The sequence below is a fragment of the Neomonachus schauinslandi genome, chromosome 8 (genome assembly GCF_002201575.2).
Source record: "Neomonachus schauinslandi chromosome 8, ASM220157v2, whole genome shotgun sequence".
NCBI classification, from domain to species: domain Eukaryota; kingdom Metazoa; phylum Chordata; class Mammalia; order Carnivora; family Phocidae; genus Neomonachus; species Neomonachus schauinslandi.
Genome location: NC_058410.1, coordinates 122,122,960 through 122,147,929, shown reverse-complemented (window position 1 = coordinate 122,147,929; position 24,970 = coordinate 122,122,960). Strand labels below are relative to the sequence as shown.

The window sequence follows — 24,970 nt, the reverse complement described above, 5'->3', positions numbered from 1 at the left end:
GAACATTCCCCCACAGTGCAGCAATGAACCTCAGTGGGGTTACCCTGAGGTTCCTTCTTCCTGTTCACTGGAGGAGGGGACTTTGGGCTGGGGTGGAGATACAGGAACAACCTTAGTTTCTATTCTGACTGGACTTTTGATCACAATCTGGTCTGGAGAACTTCTGTAAAATTGCTAGTGAGACATTTTCATTTTTATGTCTGCTCTTTCTCATTTCCCTGAGGCCATGTTAGACTCAATCCCAAAGACCTATTTTTTTTTCTTTTCTTTCTGCCTCCTGTTATCATACTTTTCTGATAGGAATACATTTGCTACATTAGTCAAGGAGGAGGAGCAGTTTTGGGTGCAGGAGGATAGACATACTGAGAGAGAGAAACAAACAATAAAAAAAAGAGAAACAATAAAAAAAAGAATGACATAATTCAGAAGTAATATTGAAATTCAAAATTATAATTACAGAAGTGTATTTCTAAGCACGTTTTTAAAGCAGTAGAGTTATAGTCCCCAAAGTACTATGCTTCAGCTTATGATTTCTTTTACTTTACATTGGTGTGAAAGTGACATGCATTCAGTACAAACTGTTCTTTGAATTTTGAACTTTTCAAGGTTAGCCATACATGGGATGATCCTCTCCCACGATGCTGGCTGGCAGCCGCAGCTCCCACGTGGCCATGCAATCACCAGGGTCAACAACCGATATGCTTACAACCACTCTGTACCCATACGACCATTCTGTTTTTCACTTTTAGTAGTGTTTGATAAATTACATGAAATCGTCAACACTAAAATAGGCTTTGTGTTAGATGATTTTGTGCAATTGTGGGCTAAGCACAGGGTATATTTAGCACTTTTAAGGAAGGCTGGGCTAAGCTACAATGCTTGATAGGTCAGGTATATGAAATGCACTTTTAACTCTGGATATTTTCACTTGATGATGGCTTTATTGGGGCATAACCCCACTGTAAGTCAAGGAAGATCTGTACTTTATCCTCTGCCCTTCTGTAGTTCCTCTTCTATTTTCCTTTTCATCCAATGTGTGAACCCCACTTACTGAAAGGGAATTACACTTTTTTTTCTCCAAAGGTGTCAGCAGTTTTGAGAAAGCACTGCTTGCCACATCGGTTAATGTCATCGAGAAGTGAGTGGAACCCTTGGTGAACATCACCATCTTTGTTGCCAAGTGTCTGTTAACAGAGAACACCACCAACCACTTCAAACATTTCCTTCTAATTGTCTTCTAGTGACCTCCAAACAAATCTCTGTACCGAAGATCATGTGGGTTCCTATAGGGAAAGGAGTTTGATTTAATTGCCTAGCACGGGCTTTATCAACCACATCATCACTGACATAGGGCCAGATGATTCTTGGCTGTGGGGGCTCTCTGTGCATTTTAGGATGTCTAGCAGCATTCATGGCTTCTACCTACTAGGTACCCAGAGCACTTCCTCCATTATGACAACTCAAGTGACTCCAGATATTGCCACGGGTCTTCCAAGGGGACACCATTGCCCCCAGCTGAAAACCAATATAGCAAATGTATTCCTATCAGAAAAGTATGATAACAGGAGGCAGAAAGAAAAGAAAAAAAAATAGGTCTTTGGGATTGAATCTAACATGGCCTCAGGGAAATAAGAGCAGACATAAAAATGAAAATGTCTCACTAGCAATTTTACAGAAGTTCTCCAGACCAGATTGTGATTAAACGTCCAGTCAGAATAGAAACTAAGGTTGTTCTTGTATCTCCCACCCCAGCCCAAAGTCTCCCCACTGTGCTATAGAAGGCAGAAGCTCAGCCATCCTGGGTCCTCCCCAGTCTTACTGCTGGTGGTTGGGCTGATTCCCCTTCAAGATCTCTTAAATTTGCCCCCTTTTCTGAGCCACACTGCTATTGCCTGCGTTCAGAGTCTCACTGTATCTTCTACACTATTTTTTTAATTGCTACATAACTGGTCCTCCAAGTCCAGCCTGGTCCTTTCCTCTGTCTCATAAATCCACATTACTGACAAAAGAGTCTTTCTAAATAAAAATCTTATTGTTAAACTGAGACTTTAAATCTGGGTAGCTTCTACAAAATTCTCTAGTCCAGAAAAACCCTTCCTTAATGCAATAAGTGAAGCAAAACAAACAAACAAAAACTACCAAGTAATATACAGGGTGATGTTATTGTGAGATTCATGAACTGATGGAGTGATTCTGACCATCTCACTGGTTGGCTGTGTCAGGCATTCTTCTGTAAGTCACAAATACGCGGTGCCACCCCATGGAGGTTGCCTGCTCTGGGCTTCAATCTCCTTGGGGATGATCCTGGATTCTTTGGTGGGCTGGGTCTTCCTGGATAAGCACTGGTCATTCTAAGAAACATCTGGTTAATTGATGTTCATTTTTGAACATCAGCCTGATCTTTCATTATTGGAGAATATTGGAGACACAGGGAGTCACCCACCACTCTCCTTGCTTGCTTGGCTTCTCTTCCACTCTACTTCCTCTTCTATAAAAGCTGAAATATTTGAAAACACGTGATGAGCAGAGGATGAGAGCCAACTGCCAAGCTCTTTATATCTAAAACCAAATAATCATGGGAGAGTTGTCTCTAGGTTTTAGTGTATTGGGTACAGATTCTTCTCTGTTTGGTCTCACACTTACTTTTCAGTGATCATTCCCCGCCAGTACATTCTCCCTAACAGCCACCCTGACACACACACACACACACACACACATACACACACATCCCTCCAGATCTATCCCAATCCATTCCCAGAAGACCTTCCTTGCTCTCTGTTCTCTTGTTACTATGACGATCCAGATGTAAAATGCTGGTTCCCTCTTTGTCCCACTGGAGAACTATAATATTTTTAAATGATCACACCCCACCATGAAGCGTCTCAGTCATTCAACAAATATGTTTCAGACACTGTGATTGATGACTATTGACACAAAAACGAGTATAGGAGAGTGAGGCCATCCTAAGGCTTACAGGCTAATGAGAGAGACAGAAAAGTCAATGGAGTCCATATGGAGTGTAAGTGTGGGACAGGGATGTCCTTGGGGTTTGGGGAGCATGGCTGCCACCATCCGTTTTCCCATAACACCATGAAAGTACCTCTCTGTACTTTCGGCCTCTCTCATCAGACTGTAAGTCACCTCAGGTCAGATATTATGTCTTCAACTTGGTGCCAAGACCTAGCACAGTGACAGGCAGATAGATAGTAGATGGTTTTCCTCTTTTTGTTAATTGAGTTAATGAATCTTGAAATGCAACATAACCTGTGCAAGTATTTATGGTAGAAACATGTTAAAAGGGGAAAAAAATTTTTTTAAGTTGTGGAAACCCATGCAGATTAGAACCCAACTCAGTGTTTGCTCTCTGTAAGGAATTCTGTCAGAGTTCCCTCAGGCAGAGCTAGAGGCACTGTCCTTGGCTAATGACACAGAAGAGTCACAGAAGAGACAGGGAACTGCATCACACAGTGGTGGTATGAGGTGCTAGCTTAGGGAGTCTTCAAGTCAGGAAGGAAAGAGGGACTGAGCCTAGCTGGGGCGTGGTCTCCTTGAGATTAGCATCCTGACCTAGTTATCAGATGCCTATCTCTGTGTGCTTGACTGCCTTTGGCTCGGGTCATGATCTCAGGGTCCTGGAATGAGTCCCCCCAAGTCGGGCTCCGTGCTGAGTTGGGAGTCTGCTTGAGGATTCTCTCTTGCCCTCTGCCCCTCCCCCTGCTCACTCTGTCTCTAAAATAAATAAATTAATTAATTTAAAAAAGCAACTTTCAATTCTTAATCTACTGCTGAATGGATTTCATGTCCCCTGTGTATCTTTTACTGGGAGGAAGGGAGAAAAAGCCTAGAACCATTTTCGTAGTGAGAGTTCTGTTTTTTTCATCCTTGGTCAAATCCAGCTTCTGTCCTTGGTGATATGATATGGATTGGAGGTAAGTTTCCTCTAAGTCCTGGGGCCTCGAGGCAGCCGGCACGTGTGTATCATGCCATCATGCTCTACATTTACTCAGACACCTTCTTGCAATGTGAGGGACAAGGATGCCTATCTGTTGTCTTAAGGTTCATGGCTCTACAATTCCGAGCTCAAAAAACAGTGTTACTGGATGTTAAGGCTAACTTTAAACACTTTCTTACACTGCCTTTTGAATAGGATGATGGGTGGGAGCTATAGCTTGGATCTGGCCTCCATCAACCAAATATGCATATTGCTCAAAGATACAAAAGTATACAATATATTTGAATTTATTTTTAAGCTTTATAGTTACATTTATATGACATAACTGGGCAACTCTTCAGGATGAAAGGATCATTCCCTTTGGCCAGCAATATCTTTTCTAACCAGAACCTTCTTCCCAAAGGCCTGGATATTAGTTGATGATCGTCTTAACTTGGAGAAATATTTTTTACTTAGAAAATCCATGGAGGTGTTTTTTATGCAGCTTCTCAAAAGAGGAACAAAAACACAACTCCTTCCAAAACTAATATAGAAAGTTTAGGTCTCTCTATATTTGTTGATCTATTCTCTCTCACCTGGTAATATTTGGTCTGAGGGGACAAAAGCACTCTGTACTCAACACTAAGAGGTACTGATGAAGATTTTATATGTATCAGCATAAAGATCATACAGAAGTAAAAACTCTCTTGTCTGTCCCCAAGGGGTTCTTCCAGTTAGATGTATTATTTGGGGGGTAAGCTGTGTTCATGTTTCAGTAATCTAATTTTGACTTACTGTTTTTATGAGGAGACAGAGATAGTATATATGATATTTAAGCAAGCTAAATTTAAAACAGGGTATATAGATAGGTGCAAACCCCAGACCTGGGGCTGCCCTGTGCATAGGCGGACCTGATGTCATTCTGCTTCCTGATGACAATACTCATCTGGCCATGGTAAGCCCACAGCAATGAGTCTGAGTGTCGGTGGATTCCAGCCTGAGCTCATTTTTTTAAATCCACCCACTAGATAGCATTCCAGGAGTTCCCAACTTTGGGTTATCACAAGCAGTGCTGGATGAATACCACTACATGTCTTTTGGTGAACATGTGTATGCATTTCTTTCTTTCGTTCTTTTTTAAAGTAATCTCTACACTCAACTTGGGTCTCAAACTCAGGACCCCAAGATCAAGAATCGGATGTTCTACTGAGCCAGCCAGGCACCCCCTCGTGTATGCATTTCTATTGGGTATTCCAAAGTGGAATTGCTGGTAAGGGCAAGGTTTGATGAAGCAAAGAAGAGAGTATGCCAAAAATATAAGGACATTATTCTTTATTCTGAAGGGGGGGTGCTTGTTGAAGACCTAATAATTATTGAACAAGAGTCTTGAAAGAGAGGGTAGGGATTGATCCAGACAGTGTTTCTCAAACATTAATATGTATACAAATTGTTATGGGCTGAGTTGTGTTCCCTAAAATTCATATGTCGAAGTCCTTACCGCCTTGTACTCAGAATGTGATCGTATTTGGAGACGGGGTCTTTAAAGTAGTGGTAAAAGTAAAAAGGAGGTCATTAGGGTGGGCCTTAACCCAATATGACTGATGTCCTCATAAGAGGAGGAAATTTGGACACAGATAGATACAGAGGAAGAGCTATGTGAAGACCCAGAAAGAAGATCGCAATCTACAAGCCAAGGAGAGAGGCCTCAGAAGAAACCAAATCTGTTGACACCTTGATCTTGGATTTCAAGCTTCCAGAATTGTGAGTAAATAAATATCTGTTGTTTAAGCCACTTAATCTGTGCTACTTTGTTATGGCTGCCTTAGCAATCTTGTTTAGATGCAGTCTCTGTTCAGTAGGTCTGGGTGTGGACTTCAAGTTTTTGTTTCTAATAAGCTTGTTTATAATACAGATGCCGTTGGTCCATGGACCACACTTTGAGTAACAAGGATCTAAAGTACAAGTGAGGAACTTACCTTAGACAGGAGGAGAGACCTTTTTCTCTGACAGGAAGGAAGAGAGTCCAGGAGGGCAAAGTAAACTCGTAGGTAGAAGGTATAGGATCAATGTTGCTGGCAAACTGGCTCGTCACCCAGAGGTGATGTGTATGTGTTGGGGTGGGGGTAGGTGGAAACCCTGAATAATAATGTTTGCTGGTTAATGTCCACAATAGCCAAACTATGGAAAGAGCCTAGATGTCCATCAATAGATGAATGGATAAAGAAGATGTGGTATATATGTGTGGGTGTGTACACACACACACACACACACACACAGTGGAATATTATGCAGCCATCAAAAAAATTGAAATCTTGCCATTTGCAACAACATGGATGGAACTAGAGGGTATTATGCTAAGTGAAATAAGTCAATCAGAGAAAGACATGTATCATATGACCTCACTGATATGAGAAATTTGAGAAACAAGACAGAGGATCACAGGGGAAGGGAGGGAAAAATGAAACAAGATAAAACCAGAGAGGGAGACAAACCATAAGAGACTCTTAATCTCGGGAAACAAACTGAGGGTTGCAGAAGTGGAGGGGGATGCGTGATGGACATTGGGGACGGTGTGTGCTATGGTGAGCGCGGTGAATTGTGTAAGACTGATGAATCACAGACCTGTACCCCTGAAACAAATAATACACTATGTTAATAAAAAAAAGTAATGTTTGCTGGTTCCTGTGGGGTAAGCGCTCTCACCATGGCTGACTTCTGTTACCAAGAGTTTGACAACTGGCTTGCCAAGTTTCTGGAAGTTTAAGAATGGCCTCTTGCCGCAGGTAGGAGCCAGCTCCAGCTCACCACTGCCCAGGGTGCTGAGGGGGCCTGCCTGATTTCCCCGCCTTCTCTCATGGGACCAGAATGCGCTTCCCTTGTGGGGCCGTGGATGAGATCTGTCATGGCTACTTGAAGAAAATTAGGAGAGACTGGGACTAGAGCTGGTATCCCATGAGCTGTCACTGAAGAGGGGCACTTATTGGGGCTCTAGGTAAGGGGAGGAGCAGAAAATGGAGGCCCCCTCTCTGTCCTTCCTTCCTTCTTTGTGGCTGCACAGAATGAGTGACAGCTCCTGGGGGACCAGAAGCTAACTCCAGGGCAGGCAGGAAGTGTGAGGGCAAACAGGGATGCCTGACGCTACACTCCTCTAATTCCCATTTCTGCTCTCAGCTCACAGGAAGCACACCACCCTTCCCTGATTTCCTTCTCTTCCACAGTCAGAGGTCCAAGCCCTGATCTTGGCCTCTCCTTTGTCAGACTGTCCTTTGACTCAGAGTAATGTGTATATAGCACGAATATAAGTGTAACAATTGGTTATGAGAATTTTGAAATTAAATATTTTAAATGAGTTTAGGGAAAATAGTTCTTTTTGAAAACCTCTGCTGGGGGCACCTGGGTGGCTCAGTCGGTGAAGCGTCCAACTCTTGATTTTGGCACAGGTCATGATTTCAAGGTCGAGGGATCAAGCTCCACATCCAGCAGGGAGTCTGTTTGAGAGTCTCTCTCCCTCTGCCCCACCCCCCACCACCCCACTCATGCTCTTTCTCTCTCTCTCTAAAATAAATAAATAAATCTTAAAAAAAAATGAAAAAGAAAGAAAACCTTTGCTGGTCTGTTGTTTTCCAGTTGTTTTACTCTAGTGTCCTAGAGAGGACAGGGAAAACTCGAGAACTTGGGAAGAGTCTTGATGTGTTTATAAGAAGAAAAATATCTGTGCATTGTCTTGGACCAGAACTTACCACGTAGTTGCACAGGGGGTGTGGGGCTGGGAGACAGGTGGGGGATAATAAGTGTGTGCATGGGCACATGTTGTTGTCGTCTGGATTTTACCATTTAACTCTGTTTTTCCACGTGGAAAAAGCACTGACATCTGAGTTCAGAGCCTGGACAAATCCAGAAAAGCTCACTAAAGAAAGTTCGAGTTTTGGAGAGTTATGGCTTGCAGTCTTTTCTCCAAAGTTTTGCAACGACTGGTGAGTTTGAGGAAGCCAAGGCCAACTTTCCTGGATGTGAAGTGTGCATCCAAGGTCGTGCAGACACCTTGCAGAGGCGACCAGTGACGAAGGCACATAAAAGGTACAGTAGCTGTCCATGCGCTCCCTTCCTCTTCTGCCTACCGTGACTTAATTTAAATCTTGTGTGACCAAATCAGTGCAGTGGTTTGAACAGCAAAATAAAATGTGTGCACTTGGGCGGATTTGTGAATGCTTGTTCTGAGCATTCTGGGGCTGCTTGAATAACTGAGGCTTCAGATGTGTGAAGTTTGGGGCTGAGAACGCTACGCTTCTTTTGCAGTATTTAGGGTGTCCCTGAGTGTTTCTGCCCTCCATATATAACCTGAGATGGCTCCCTTCCCAGGCTGTGCTCATTATTTGTGGGTGTCCTTGGAGCATCTCAGGGACCCATGGGCCAGTCCTCTGCTCTTCTGTCCTAGGATCACCTCAGAGCTCTGCCGCCCACCCCTGCCAACCTCATCAGGAGATGCCAGTGCCCAGGCCCCATGGCTTGCAATTCCAGAGATCTTGACATGTTAGCCCTGCAGCCACCCAGGGTCTGTCTCCCCAGCAATTGAGACCGTGTCTCTCAGTGTCTTCTTCAGTGTCACACAGAGAGCTCTGCATGCTCCACATCTCGGAGAGTCCCTTGTGAAAACAACCCAGATACAGGCCCAGGGGCTTAGCAATGAGCTCCAGCAATGAGCTTCAGGCTAGGAAGTGGACCTCTGAAGCGGATGCCCGCAGTCCTCTCCATCCCTGTCCCCTGGAGATGCACACAAAACTCTGCCTGTTTCTCCTAAAGCCCGCAAAGAAACCCTAACAAACTCACCAACTCCTGGGAGCCATGGCCTGTGTGATCCCACGTGTAGCTCAAGCATCTCCCTTGCTTAAGAAAGGATCTCCCTACGTTAATACCTTTTTTGATTACAAATGAGTATGTGTTGTGGCAGAAATTTAGAAACTATTTGCAAATCATAAGAAAATTTAAGTTGTCCGCAGATCCACACCTAGCGATCACTGCTGTTGATGGGGAGATATACGTATATGTATCTCCTCCCCTAGTCTATGCTGTTGGGGAAGATCACGAGCTGGACACTGGCACTTGGAGGCTCAACAGCCTCCCCCCGTCCTTGGAATGTGGGCTTCGCTTGCCTTTGCCACTCCCAGAGGCCACTCCAAGGACATAGTCTTGAGATACTGACGTGGTGTGGAAAACACCTGCGTGGTATATGTGACTGAGCCCAGTTAAGGCCTCTTTGTAAACTTTTGAAGATCTGGTGGGTGGCTGTGGGGATCCATTCATCTTGCTGCCGCCCAAGACAAGCCTTGTATGTAAGTTCCCTTTGCTTAATAAAACTGCCACCTACCAAGCTAGGGTGGCCTGCCTCTTTCTTCAGTCTCTCCCCAATCTCTGAGCATGAGGCTGGTTTCAGATCATACCAGGGAAGCTCCCAGGGGGGTTTTGAACCAACATCTATATGCAAATATAAACCTACAATCATCTGTTCCCACAAGTTAGTCATAGACTTTCGTAGCCCCTCCTTACTATAAACCCTCTTCTAGGTGATTACCTTTCCACATAGTCAGTGTTGATATGCATACAATTCCATTGTGGGATTGTCCATATTTCTTGTGATCTGTTTACTCATAGACCATTTGGGTAATTAAAATTATTTATATTATATACTGCATTGTTATGAATATCCTAATTATTTGCTCACATCCTTAATATTCTAAAGGAAATCTTCCTAAAAATAGTACTGTTGAGACAAAAGTTGGGCACTTTTTGAGGCTTCTTCCAAACTGGTCTCCAAAAAGTACTGATTTACACTTCTGCTCACGGTACCACTGACTTATTCTTTGACTTGGACTGAAGCATGGTTGCTCCTGGTTCAAATTTGGATTCACAGTTCATCAGCCTCTTACCTGAGCCACTTATCATTTATATTGCAGCTCTTATTAAAATATACCAAGATAGACTATGTTCCCTGTTAGACCACAACCATTTCAGGGACTCTGCTTTCTAAAATGGATTTGGAAAAAAAAATTTAACCCACAGGACTGGAAAGGCATTTGTTTATTGCATTTTGAGAGTTCTTATAGATACCAAGTCCTTAATCAGATACATGATTTGCAAATATTTTCATCCAGCTTGTGGCTTGAGTTTTCATTTTGATAACAGTGCCTTTCAAAGAGGAGTTCTTAAGTTTAATGAAGTCCAGTTTATTCAACTTTTTTTTTTGTTTATGTATTGTGCTTTTTATCTAATAACTCTTTGTTGAAGCTAAGGTCACAGGGATTCTCTCTTAAGTTTCTTCAAGAAATATTATACCCTAATATTTTACATTTTGGCCTATGATCCATTTTGAGCTCATTTTGCATCTGTTGCAAAACCATCCTTTCTCCACTGATCTGTATTTGCACCTCTTTCAAAAATCAATTGATCATATACATATGGCTCTATTTTTGGACTATATTTGATTCCACTGATCTAATGTCTTTCTTGATGTCAATACTACAACATCTTCATTATTGTCGCTTAATAATAAGTTTTGAGGTAATGTTAGTCCTCCAGTTTTATTCTTATTTTTCAGAATTGTTTTGGCTCCCCCCCTGGGAGCTTGCCTGGTATGATCTGAAACCAGCCAGAATTGTTTGGCTAAATTGTTTTGGGGTACTTTGCATTTCCCCATAACTTTTAGAATTGGACTCTGCTGTCTTTTGTGCTGTTGTTTTCCTATGTGTTATGAACCCCATGATACATTATTACTATTTTTATTAAAGCAGTTATCCTTTAAAGACATTTAAGAAATAAGAAAAAGAGTCTTATATATATTTACCTGATAGTTCTCATTTCCAGTGCTCTTCTTCCTTTGGGCAGATCCTTATTTCTTTGTCATCTTTAGTCTGCCTACCTGACGGAATTACTTCAACACTTCTTGAAGTGCAAGGTTGGTGGGTGATGAAAGCATTTGGGTTTTGTCAGTCTGAAAAAGCCTTTATTTCACCTTCATTTTTGAAAAATATTTTTGAAAGGTCAGAGTTCTCGGTTGATGGTTTCTCTTTTTTCTTGCAGTATTTGAAAAATGTTTCTCCACTATATTCTTGCTTGCATTGTTGCTAAAGAAAAATCTGATATCCTCTTTATCTCTGTTTTTCTGTACCTCTTTTCTTTGATCACTTTTAAGATTTTCTTTTTATCACTGGTTTTGAGCAGTTTGATTATGCAGTATGATAATGAAGTGAATAAAAACTTACAGTGTTAAAACTCAACAATAAAAAGACAAATAACGTAATTTGAAAATGAGCAAAGTATTTGAATTGATTTTTCTCTGAAGAAGATAGACAAAGAGCCAGTAAGCACATGAAAAAGATAAAAGGTGCTCAACATCATTAATCAGTATGGAAATACAACTCTAAGCCATAATGAGATACCACTTCACACCCACTCTGACGGCTAAAATTAAAAAAGACAGATGTCAAGAAATTGAAACCCACATACAATGACGGTGGTAAAATTGTGTCGCTGCTTTGAAAAATATTTTGAAATTTCCTCTGAAAGTTAAATATAGACTTATTATATGATTTAACAATTCCACTCCAGGTATAGACTCAAGAGAAGTGAAAATAATATGTCTACACAAAATTTTATATGTGAATGTTCATAGTAGCATTATTCATAACAGACAAAAGAGGGAAACAGCCAATTGTCTACCAATTGATGAATGAATAATCAAAATGGATATATATGTGTACACACTTTATATTATTATATTATCAGTCATAAGAAGAAATGAAATACAGATAATTGTCACCTTGAACCAGCAAAGATCAACCTTGAGAACACTCTGCTAAGTGAAAGGAGGCAGTCACAAAAGACTATTATATATGATTCTATCTACGGGAAATGTCCACGGTAGGCGAACCTAGGCAATGGCTTCATGGTTGCCGGGGTGGGGGTGGGGGGGCCGGAGGAGGAGGGAATAGAAAGTGCTAATGGGCACGGTGTTTCTTTTTGAGGTGATAACAATGTTCTGGAGTTAGATCGTGGTGATAGTTGTACAGCTTTGTGAACAGACTAAAAATCACTGAATTGTATACTTTTTTTTTTAAAAAAAGATTTTTTTTTTTTTTTTTTGAGAGAGAGCAGACGGAGAGAGAGAGCATGGGGGGGGGGAGGAGCAGAGGAGGAGGGAGAAGGGCGGAGGGCTCTGGCAAACCGCGGGCGCCGCCAGCCCTTTAGGTTGCAGGGTCCCACTCATGCGGCGGGGCCGGGGGGCCTGGAGGCGTCGGCGACCCCGGCCCCCAGCCCTGCCGCACGCCGAGCCCCCGCCTCTCGCCGAGCCCCGCCTCTCGCCGAGCCCCGCCTCTCGCCGAGCCCCGCCTCTCGCCGAGCCCCGCCCCCAGGCACCGCCCAGGCACCGCCCCCGCCCTGGCGGGAAACCTAGGAGTGGTCTCGGGCCCTGGGGGCTGGCGGAGTCCTGCGGGTGCCAGTCACCCGAGTGGGGACCCGCGGCGCGGCTGCGGAGCTCGGCCTGGAGTCGTCGGGATCCGGGTCCGGAGGGAGGAGCGGCGCGGTGCCGGAGGGGGCAAGTGGGGGCGTTCCGGGGCAGGGCGGGGATGGCGGACGAGGAGAACCCCCGCGCTCCGGCCTGGAGACAGGACGCGAGCACGCGAGGACGCGAGGACGCGAGCGAAACCGAGCCGACCTGGCCCTCTCCCTGCTGACAGAAAGAGAGCCCTTCACTTCGCAGCTGCTCGGTGGCGCAGCGGCTCGGTGGGCTCGGTGGCGCAGCTGTTTGGTGGCGCAGTTGCTCGGTGGGCTCGGTGGCGCAGCTGCTGGGTGGCGCCCGTGCCTCCCGATGCCAGCGAGCCCGAGCCGCTGGCGCTCCCCCAGGGTCTTCCCTCTGCCCCTCGCACGCCTCCTCCCAGCAGGCTCGCCGCCCTCCAGCCGCATTCCCACCGGCCCTGCTTCCTCACCTCCTCTCTCTCCTAGGGATCCGCGGAACGACATCTCCCTACCTGTCCTCTTTCCTGCTAAAATCACCAGTCTGCAGCTGCAAATCCAAGCACTTCTTACCCATCCGAGTTCTTGCAGGCCTTCCACACAAATTCATGGAGTCCTTCCCGTTTCCTGAGCTCTCTTGCGGGCCCACGCCCGGCAGGCGGTGGTGGCGTCAGTGCCGTTAATCAGTGTAGGGGGCGCGGAGTTGGATACGGTGTTTTCAAAGGCCCAGGGGTGACTTGGAGGGAATGAAAGGCGGGCAGGATGGCCAGAGGCCGAGGCTGGATGCAGGGGAGGCGGACCGGTGGGGCATAAGCCATTTAAATGAAGTGAGCTTCGGGCTTGTCCTAAGGGCCCTTTGAGGTTTAAGAGGAGGGCTGAAAGGGTCCTCTTTCCTGTCAGAATGGAGTGTACTGGGTGGGGGGTGGCTCTGTCCGCGGGGAGAGGGATCAGGTGGTATAGACTAGGGTGCAGGCTCAAGAGAAGTAGACTGGTTCAAGAGCCATGTAGGCAGCAGAGGGCAAACCTTGGTGATGGGCTTGAGGGGGTGAGGAGCGGTGGGTGGGAGGAGTCAGGGAGGCCTCCCAGGGTGTGAGGCCAGCGTTGGGTGAGTGAGGGTCTCATTTCCACCCTTAGCTAATTCCCTGGAGAAATGTGGGCTGGGGGATGGGAGCGGTGTGTGGTCAGCAGACCTGCCCACTCACACTTAGGCTTCTGACCTCTGTAGCTACCAGGATTACTGGCCTCCCCATTCTCAGTGGTTTTGCTCTCTTGGACCCTTCTCTGTTCCACCTTACCTCTCCATTCTGGTGTTCCACCAGGGCTGGTCTTTGCCCTCTCATGCACAGTCCACTGTAGTGGCTTTTTCTGAGACTAACGGGTAAAACTCCCAAATCAGTGTTTCTGAGTTAGCAAAAAAAATTGTGAAACAAAAACGCCCAGACTCCTCACCCTCAGTGCCAAGGTCCGAAGGTCACGTGATGCCTAGCCCCTAGCAATGGTCCTGCACTCTGAGCTGGGTGTTAATTGGCCATGGGCTGCTCAGCAGTGAATGGAGAGCACATTGGCTCTCCATTCACTGTAGATGAAAGGTCCTGGCCTCACAGCCAGTTCCATACCCAGCTGTAGCCTGTCTCTCTTCGCTTACCAGCATCTCAAACATTTCTCAAGAATCGGCTAATAGATGGGGAGACTGTGGTCTGTTGCATAACTGAAACTCTCAGAAGTTCTCTCCATAAATGTATGGAAAAAGAAAGTATTGTGGAGAAGATTGGACTTCCCTGATCTCCGGAGGCTGATTGCTGTGCGTCTGTGCCCAGGAGCTGGTGCTCTTCATTTTCCCCAAGGCTCTCAAGCTGGTTTTATCTTCTGCCAGTACCACACTTAGCTAATTATCTTAATATTTGGACTTACTGTTTGGATGGAGAGCAATAGTAAATGGGGTTTGCCTTCAACTTAAAATATTTATGAGCTTTATTATTAAAAAAAACAAAAACAAAAACCCGTACAATTCCCAAACTGCCATATGTGAGGTCAATAACGTTCGGGGTTGGGGGGGGCTGTTGAAGCAGACTCTCTCTTTATCTGTCTTTATGCTCTGGTTCCAGACCCTGCATCATGGACGCTCTTTCTGAAGCAAATGGCACCTTTGCCATCCAGCTTTTAAAGATACTGTGTCAAGACAACCCTTCACACAACGTGTTCTATTCTCCTGTGAGCATCTCCTCAGCCCTGGCCATGGTCTTCCTGGGGGCAAAAGGAAACACTGCTGCCCAGATGGCCCAGGTAAACCTGCTTGTCACCCAGCAGAAGGGACCGCCTTTTGGTTATTATGTCCCATCACCCAGCTTCGTACCTGAGGCTCCAGAACTGCCGTAAAGCAGGGTGGGAGGGGTGCCCAGTGTGGACACACCTGTGCTTACTTCTGGCAGGTGGGGCTGCCTGGGGACCAAGACACAAAGGACAAGGCTGGGAGTCTCCTTCCCTGAGATATTTTTGGGGGCAAGTTCCCTTATTAATAATGTGGATAAGACTATCAGAATCTTATCCTAGCACTTTATCTTTGTTTAGGAAATGATACTGAAATTATTTGGAACTCTAAGCAGCTAAGAGCTCTCATTTTTGGAGTAAAAGACTTCATAGCTATAATTATTCTTTAGTAAGGAAGGGGAGGTTCATATCTATTTCAGGTCATTAATACACCAACATGCCTTCCTAGCTCAGTAAGGGGATGGACAAAAATATGCAATGTGGGTAAAAAAGCACGTCTTTATTGCATATACAGACGGCATGTGGACTAGTTAGTTTAACAAACATTCAGCAAACATCTGAAAATGACTAAGAATCCATCCCTGTCCTGAAGGGGTTTTATAGAGTGGGTAGGGGACATGTGCCCGAGATGAAACCTGAAAGCTTACCTCATGCCCCCACACACATCTTCACTATCGGTGTGTTAGTCAGTGTGGCTCTTTGTTTTGATATAACTTTCTTTTCCCTTGAGAGCCGTTTCTGGGGTGACTACTCAATGTTAATCATTTTTCAGCTTGTGGTAGGAAGGACTGGGTGTTTCCGTGTAGAAGGGGGCTTCTTTGGGCTTACTGAACTTTTCTGTGTTTTAGGCTAACTGATGAACCCTCTAGGAGCTTTTTTTGAGAACCTGAAGATTGTCTGGTTACTTTGTATTCAGAGACATTGAAATTCCTTATCCTCCTGTGCTCAACTGGACGGCAATGGCACTGAATATGCTAAATACACATTGCTACTCCTAGCACTCAGGGAACTTCTTTCAAAGAACTAGCTTTCGGATTCTGTGTGCACTGGCAGAGACTGAAAGTGATGTTTTTCCCCACTGGTTGTATTTCTGCCCATTTCTCCATGAACTTTTCATGCTTTTAACTGTATGTGTTGTTCTTTTTTCCTTGTAAATCTTAGAAGCAAATTTTACTTTATATAGGGTGTATTTCATACTTACGTTTTCCTTGGGATGCAAGATTTTGTAATAGCCCCTTTTTCTGAACCCCTCTTATCCTTGTCATTCTTTCCTATTACTTACCTTTTTTTTTTTTTTTTTAAAGATTTACTTATTCGTTTGAGAGAGAGAGAGCAAGCACGAGCAGGAGGGGCAGAGGGAGAGGGAGAGAGACTCCCAAGCAGACTCCCCACAAAGCACAGAGCCCGATGCAGGGCTCGATCCCATGACCCTGAGATCATGACCTGAGCCAACACCAATAGTTGGATGCTCAACGGACTGCACCACGCAGGTGCCCCTTCCTATTACTTACCTATAAACAATAGATATCTATTTAGGTAGAAAAGCCAATTCTTACTCTCCTGTTTTTTTTAATTTTTAAATTTTTAATTTAAATTCAATTTAGTTAACATATAGTGTATTATTAGTTTCAGGGGTAGAATTTAGTATCGGTTGCATATAACACCCAGTGCTCATTCCCTCAAGTGCCCTCCTTAATGCCCATCACCCAGTTACCTTATCCCCCCACCCACCTTCCCTCCAGCAACCCTGTTTGTTCCCTGTACTTAAGAGTGTTTTATGGTTTGCTTCTCTCTCTGTTTTTATTTTATTTTTTCTTTCCTTCCCCTATGTTCATCTGTTTTGTTTCTTAAATTCCACATATGAGTGAAATCATATGGTATTTGTCTTTCTCTGTCTGATTTATTTCACTTAGCATAATGCCCTCTAGTTCCATCCAGGTCATTGCAAATGGAAAGATTTCATTCTTTTTGATGGCTGAGTAATACTCCATTGTGTGTGTGTGTGTGTGTGTGTGTGTGTGTGTGTGTGTGTGTGTATACACACACATTGTGATATATATATATCACATCTTCTTTATCCATTCATCTATTGATGGACATCTGGGCTCTTTCCATATTTTGGCTATTGTGGACATTGCTGCTATGAACATTGGGGTGTGGGTGCCCCTTCTTTTCACTACATTTATATCTTTGGGGTAAATACCCAGTAGTGCAATTGCTGGGTCATATGGTAGCTCTATTTTCAACTTTTTGAGGAAGCTCCATACTGTTTTCCAGAGTTGCTGCACCAGCTTGCATTCCCACCAACAGTGTAGGAGGCTTCCCCTTTCTCCGCATTCTTGCCAACATCTGTCATTTCCTGACTTGTTAATTTTAGCCATTCTGACTGGTGTGAGGTGGTATCTCATTGAGATTTTGATTTGGATTTCCCTGATGCTGAGTGCTGTTGAGCACTTTTTCATGTGTCTGTCGGCCATTTGCATGTCTTCTTTGGAGATGTCTGTTATGTCTTCTGCCCATTTCTTGACTGGATTATTTGTTTTTTGGGTGTTGAATTTGGTAAGTTCTTTACAGGTTTTGGATACTAGCCCTTTATCTGATACGTCATTTGCGAATATCTTCTCCCATTCTGTCGGTTGGCTTTTAGTTTTGTTGATTATTTCCTTTGCTGTGCAAAAGCTTTTTATCTTGATGAAGTCCCAATAGTTCATTTTTGCTTTTGTTTCCCTTGCCTTCGGAGACGTGTCTAGCAAGAAGTTGCTGCGGCCAAGGTCATAGAGGTTGCTGCCTGTGTTCTCCTCTAGGATTTTATTGGATTTCTGTCTCACATTTAGGTCTTTCATCCATTTTATCTTACTCCCCTGTTTTCTGTTCTCTCCCTCCCCCTCTCCTCTCTGTCCTTTTCTCTCTGTATCTTCTCCTTACCCCACATAGTGCTGCTCTAGTATGTATTAAATCTGCGATTAAAATGAATGTAATATCCGTTTTTTAAAAAGAGAAACCAGTGTACTTTAAAGCAAAAATTTGTAGAGTATTTAAGAAAGAATTTTGCTTACAGATTTTTTGAGACAATCTTTTTTTTTTGAGAGAGAGAGTGTGCGAGCAGCTGGTGGGGAGGGGGGAAGCAAAGAGAGGGAGAGAGAATCTGAAGCAGACTCCACACTGAGTGCAGAGCCTGACTCAGGACTTGATCTCATAACCCTGAGATCTTGACCTGAGCTGAAATCAAGTGTCAGACGCTTAACTGGCTGAGCCACCCAGCTGCCCCGCAAAGAACAATCTTGATAAATTTTAAAATTATTTTTCTCAACAGGTGCTTTCATTAAGCACAGAGAAAGACATTCATCAGAGTTTCCAGTCACTTCTTGCTGAAGTGAACAAACCTGGCACCCAGTACTTGCTCAGAACGGCCAGCAGGCTCTTTGGAGAAAAGACTTGTGAATTCCTCTCGGTAAGTTGAGTCAGCAGAACAATAAAAGTTGTAATCAAAATACGGAGTCTGAAAGAAAGATCTTAGAGAACTGAAAATTATGGTAAACATTTTTTTAAAAAATCATAATGCTATAACTGTGCCTTGAGTTATTTAAAAATTGATTACTTCTAAAATTCACTTATCCATTTCTGGTTATTCGGGGCTTAGTACTTACCTATTTATAAACTCTGATATTTTAGTACCTAGTAGACTGAGATATGACCACTTTTAAGAAATGTATACTCGTTTTAATAAAACGTATGTAAGATTCCAATTTTCTTGGAACCTGAACTTTATTTAGGAATATAGCCATATTTGAACCTTTTTCCTTCAAAGGCCTTTAAGGAATCCTGTCTTCGGTTCTACCACGCTGAGCTGGAGCAGCTTTCCTTTGCCAATGATGCAGAGCAGTGCAGGGAGCACATCAACACTTGGGTCTCAAAAAAGACTGAAGGTCAGAATTACATGTTATTACCCCCTTCTTTTTCCTTCTCCCTCTGCCTTCTCATCTTTCCCCTGGTTCTCCTCCCCTCCCTCTTCCTCCCCTTGCTTTTCCTGATGCTCTGATTTGATGAGTGTTTCAGATGGTCAGAGGCCTGCTGATGGGCTGGGCTTCTTGGCGTATTTGAAACTTAATGGGCTCACAGGGTTCTGATCAGATGCTCAGGTTTTCAACCACAGAGACTTAATTTTGTCCATTCTCCTGGGACAAGAAAGACTGATACAAATGTCCAAAGAAAGTCATAGGCTGGATTTCCAGTTTAATAAGGTACACTGAAACATACTTTCACTTGGCCTGTAACATTCACATGTTGGGGGAATTCATCACCTCCATAGGAAGGAGGCTATCGGTCAAATCTTCTCTGAGACATACGCTTGGGCTTCGAAATTCTCTGTGGACCTCACATAACACCACCTTCACCCTATACATTAAGCTTACTTATTCTGCTGCTTCTTTCATGTCTTCCACGTACACTCCCTTAATTAGGTTTGATAAGCCTAGATTTGGTAGGCCAACTGCAGATGCTCTCTCACAGCTGATCAGTTCTCTAGACTGAAATCATCCTTTGTTTGGTGTTGAGCCTTACTCGTTTCTGTTTTACAGAGTGGTGTGTTCTGATCTTGACCCGCATGATCAACGATGTTCGAACCATTCAGGACCCTCTGCACCAACTCTACTTAGTACCACTAGGAACACTCCTATTTCTATCAATAAATCAGACAATAGAGAACAAGAGGTTGTCTCTCCTTAGAGAGTTAGCAGTTATTGCTACCATTTCTTCTTGTAATATTTGCTACTTATGCCATCTGGAGGCAGGGAATTAGCAGGGATGCTCTTAGTTCATTGGAAAGGTACAACTTGATGTCTAGGGAAGAAGGGAGTATCTTTCACTTACCCACCTTACCTTTTCCAGGAATGTCTGGTATTTTGTTTAGAGGATCAAATAGTGAAATCTCTTCCAGATGCTTCCAGAAGCTCCTCAGTGCACCCATGCTGCCCATTGTCAACTATATCCCTTTTGAGTCCTTCATTCTGGCTGCCTCTGACATGTGGACATAGTTGTGGAATGTTAGCACTCATTGTACCTTTGGTGCATTAAACCAAACACTCCGTTTTAGCACTTGAGAGAACCTAAGTCCCTCCCAGCCTGTCTCTCGTTTCCCGCTTGCCTTGCTGTCCGACCTAGTGTAGTGTTTCTCTTTGAGTGATTTAGAAACCTTTCACCGTCATGGACTTTGTGGGTGTTCCCACAGCATTTATGACCTGACCATGAAAACCACTTGTATGTGTTGTTTTTTTCTATTTCTGCATATAGCAATCCAAACTCACCAAATTTGGAGAAGAAAAGAATGTTTGGTTCTTGATTAATAACTGAGGATCTGTCAATAGCCTTATTACGATTTATTCATCACACTTCTATGAAAACAACTTAATATATTCTCTACTTTTCCTGGAAGGTAAAATTCGAGATTTACTGCCGAGTAACTCAATCAATGCAAACACCAGGCTGGTTCTTGTCAATGCCATCTACTTCAAAGGAAGGTGGAATGAACAGTTCAACAAAATGTACACAAGGGAAATGCCTTTTAAAATAAACCAGGTGAGAGAAGCTTTCAAAAATCCTTCTAGTTTCATGAAGAAATTGAATGGAAAAAGTTAACTTTGTAAAAGCATAAATGATTGGTTAGAAATAATTTTGAAACTTAACACATTTTTGAATGAAGTTTTAAACTCAGGAGAAAAGAACTGAGAAATAAAAATAATTTGCTGCCTCTAATTTTTTGCATTTTATTACTATTCCTACTGCCTCTGATAATTTCTCCTGCATTCATTGCTGCCACCTAGTTCTGGAAACTTAAGACTTTTCCTCTAAGCTTAAGTTGCTTAACAGAAAGCAAAAAACGTGTTAAGGAAGTGAGATATGTGTATGTGTTGGGCGAGTGGATAAAAGGAGTGAATATTTCTTTAATCAGATACTTTAAAAAATAAGTATAGACTTGAATTATTGTTAATCATTATTAATCTAGTATTTATAAGTTTCTAATATTAAAACTAACTGACAAAGATGTTAGTCTTGATATTGAGGTATAACTTCAATTCAGGCAGGCATTAAAATAGCTTGCCAAATCTCCCAGCCCCTAAAAAAAAAAATACCATTTTAATGCAATTAGGAAACTTGTACTGTACAGGTAAAACCTTTTTTTGGGGGGTGGGGCATAAGGTGTACTTTACATAATCAGCCCTCTAGTTACAAAAGTGGAAGGAGGAGAACTTTTCTAGCTATGATTTTAGAATTCTAATTTTTAGAATAGCTGATCCATATCAGCTTTTAAAACTTTAATGAGTATAGTAGTCCAATTAACTTCTGCGTGCATATACCTCTTCTGTGTTTTTAGAAAACTATTTCCTTGGATTAGAGTATCAGAACTGAAACAACTGCATTTAAATACAGGAGGAGATATGTAATTCTTTCTACTTGCTGGCAGACTGCTTCCTGAGGGGCTCTTTACACCACCAGTCACACTGCTGTGAAACTCTTCAGTCTCTTCTTTTTTTTTTTTTTGTATTTTTTTTTTTAAAGATTTTATTTTATTTATTTGAGAGAGAGAGAATGAGAGACAGAGAGCATGAGAGGGAGGAGGGTCAGAGGGAGAAGCAGACTCCCCGCCGAGCAGGGAGCCCGATGCGGGACTCAATCCTGGGACTCCAGGATCATGACCTGAGCCGAAGGCAGTCGCTTAACCAACTGAGCCACCCAGGCACCCCAGTCTCTTCTTCTTTATCATAAAAACTTTTTCCAGTTAAATAGAAATAATTTTCTATTTCATTATATTTGATTATATTGTTTCCTTAGATATATTTGCCAGGCATATTTTACATGAGGAAAATCTGATTTCCTCCTGTGGGAAATGCAGAGTATCACGTTTATTTTGCTGAATAAAACATCTCCTTTCCTAGGCTAGCACCGTATCTGTTTACCATAGATGCCTCGTATCGATGATAGGAAAGAGTCGGAACTAGCACACGAATATCGTTTCCATCATGGGTGCTGAAAACACTCCTGGAGCCAATTATAGCTCTTTTGGAAATTTTTATTGCCTCTTACAATAATCTGTTTTTAATTCCGTGCTCATCTGTTTCTTCCCGTCAGAAAGAGCAAAAGCCGGTGCAGATGATGTTTCAGGAAGCTACGTTTAAGCTTGCCTATATTAAAGAGGTGCAGACCCAGGTCCTGGAGCTGCCCTACGAGGGTGAGGAGCTGAGCATGGTCATTCTGCTCCCGGACGACAACGTGGATCTAAGCTTGGTGAGAACCCCAGGGCGCCCTTTGCGTCCTTCTTGCCGGAACTCAAGCACCACTTTGAACATTTATGTTTACCTTTTAAGTCAGTGATGTGGGCAACCAGGAAACAGAGCACAGTATTCAGGCCCTCGCGCTTTGGAACCAAACTGTCATTCAGGACCTACTTCTCCCATTATTATCTATGTGATCTTGCCAAATTCCTTAACTCTGTTTTCTCACCTGGAAAACAGGGATGGTGATAACATCTGCCTGAGAGTTACTATGAGGATAAAATGGGGGTGGTTCAAGTAACAAGCTTAGCACATTGTCTGGTACATAATAAGCCCTGAATAAATATGATCCGTTATTATTATCATAATCGTTGTTAGCATTATATTTTATTTCTTTATTTTTTTAAAAGATTTTATTTATTTGAGAGAGAGAGGGGGAGAGAGATTGCGCATGAACAGTGGGGGTAGGGCAGAGGCAGAGGGAGAGGAGAAGCAGACTCCCTGCTGAGCAGGGAGTCCAGCGCGGGCTCATGACCCAGCTGAAGGCAGACACTTAACCAGCGGAGCTGCCCGGGCACCCCTACATTATATTTTAAATATCAAGAACCTGAAACTCAGGAGAGCAGAGCCAGAAACAGCTCCAGACGGCACTCCCAACTCACTTTGCTTCCTTTCAGCATGCATCCCTAGTGTGAGAGTCATCCATGGCCCAGGAGCTTCTAGGCCCAGGCGCTGAGGGGCACACAGCACTCCCAGTGTCCTAAGGGGCCTGCGTGAGCCGAGCTGCAGCCAGAGGCTCTCTGTGTGTCCTTGCCACCTGCCGTCTCTTCTTCAGAAGGTACACAGGATTGCACCTCTGGCAAATTGCTCCAGCAAGAGCCCTTTCTTTTCCAATCGTTTTTCTTACCAGCAATGCCTCATCTTCAAAAAATAAGCGCAGTTAAAAAGAAAATCACAATCAGCTGGGCATTGAGCGTTGTCAGGATGAAAGATGTGTCGTAGATACTGTTGGGTAAGGAGAGGACCAGCCGCTCGTTGTATGCCTCGGGGCTGCCTCACGTGCCGCCTGCTTGGCAAGGGAGCGTGGTTGGAATAGCTCAAGTCTGAGATCTCACGAATTTCCTGGCGCAGAAAGGTGCCCCTGGTCCCATGGGACAATCACCACCCATCTCCGAGAGAAGGAAGGGTACGTGGGTGTGCGTGGCCTTACGTACGGAAGTATGAATTTTAAAGTCTTAATTCTGGTCCTTCAGGTGGAAAAAAATCTCACTTTGGAGAAATTCAGAGCCTGGACCAAGCCAGACCGTATGCAGAGCACCGAAGTGGAAGTTTTCCTTCCGAGATTTCAACTGGAAGAGGATTATGACATGGAATCTGTGCTCCGGGGTCTGGGAATGGTTGATGCCTTTTGGGAGGACGAGGCTGACTTTTCGGCAATGTCAGGCGAGAGAGATCTGTGTCTGTCCAAGTTTGTGCACAAGAGTTTTGTGGAGGTGAACGAGGAAGGCACGGAGGCCGCGGCCGCGTCAACTATCTTGGTTGTGGAGTGTTGCATGGATTCTGGCCCCACGTTCTGCGCCGACCACCCCTTCCTTTTCTTCATTAGGCACAATGCAGCCGACACTATTCTGTTCTGTGGCAGGTTTTCCTCTCCATAAGGGTGAGCATTCCCCTCTTTCTGTGTCCTCCTGCCCTGCTCCACAGCCTTGGAAAATGGGCCTTCGAAGCGCAGTGCAAAGGTGAGGGCAGATGCCTCAAGCATCTCAATCCCATGCTTGTCCACACCCAGCTCTCCCCATCCTGACCACTCATTTGCCCTACTTAGCCAAGTTCATGGGACAAGAGACCTTAATGATTCCCTGTAGTATTTAAAGTGCAGTCCTAATCCCATAGGATGGAATGCGAAGTTTCCCTGGATGGCCCCAGACTTACTCCCCTCTCATTCCACTTGTAATTCATTCTAGTGACACTGTGTTCTGCCTTGTACCTCAAATCTGGTTGCATACTTGCCTTAGCCTGTTTCAGTAGTAATAAATGCTGCTCCTGAGGCTATTATTTTATAGTCTGCCTGGTGCATGGGCTTTTTAGAAAGCTTCTTTAATGCACATTTTTATTTTATCTTTGACATTCATGCCTCACTAAGTAGGTGGCAAGCCAGGGCATCAGGCATTGGAGACAAAGGGGGCGGAGTCATGGTCTTTTGACACCTGGTCTTTAATACTCAGGCCAGAGTAGCTTTTTTTTTTTTTTTTTTAAAGATCATATTTTTTTTTTTAAAGATTTTATTTATTTATTTGAGAAAGTGAGAATGAGAGAGAGAGAGAGAGCATATGAGAGGGAGGAGGGTCAGAGGGAGAAGCAGACTCCCTGCTGAGCAGGAAGCCTGATGTGGGACTTGATCCCGGGACTCCAGGATCATGACCTGAGCCGAAGGCAGTCGCTTAACCAACTGAGCCACCCAGGCACCCCAGGCCAGAGTAGCTTTTATGACAGGTTGGACGAGGTCATGTCCTTAAACTTATCATGTGATCTCCTCACAGGGATCCCCTTTCCTTCTGTTCTTGTATTTTCTTCACCTCCAACTCTAACAAAAATTCCGCTCAACTCTTAAAAGTTCATTTCCAATGTCATCTCCAGGAAAATTTTCCTTTTCTACATCAGCAGGTGTGCATCTTTGAACTCTTCATTGCATACTGAGGGAGGGCATTTCTCTTACGGCGGTTGCTTTATTTATTAATCATCTGTGTTCTCCAACTAGACCTTAAATTCCCCAGGGGGTGGGACTATATTTTACATGTCTATGTGCCGTGTACAGTGCAGTGGTAAGTCATTTGATCATAGATGAGCTCTGTAATTTAAAAAAAAAGTAATTAGATATCAGTGACATTATTGGGGCCTTTTTAAAGAATTTGTTATTGAGGTGAAATTCACATAGCATAAAATTAACCATTTTAAAGCGAACAATGCAGTGGTCTTAGTACATTAAAAATGTTGTGCA

At 43.7% G+C, this 24,970-nt stretch overlaps 1 protein-coding gene across 1 annotated transcript in view; it reads left to right on the top strand.

Moving 5' to 3' along the window:
• The window catches only part of SERPINB9 (serpin family B member 9), a 41,500-nt gene extending 17,298 nt beyond the window's left edge, over positions 1–24,202 (top strand). Inside the window, exons 2-7 of the mRNA XM_021696975.1 lie at positions 14,542–14,719; positions 18,018–18,155; positions 18,513–18,630; positions 20,136–20,278; positions 21,830–21,985; positions 23,226–24,202. Of these exons, the coding sequence (XP_021552650.1) occupies positions 14,552–14,719; positions 18,018–18,155; positions 18,513–18,630; positions 20,136–20,278; positions 21,830–21,985; positions 23,226–23,630 (1,128 nt within the window). The 5' untranslated portion in view covers positions 14,542–14,551 and the 3' untranslated portion in view covers positions 23,631–24,202. The remainder of the gene's footprint in view (positions 1–14,541; positions 14,720–18,017; positions 18,156–18,512; positions 18,631–20,135; positions 20,279–21,829; positions 21,986–23,225) is intronic.
• Positions 24,203–24,970: the final 768 nt, after the last annotated feature.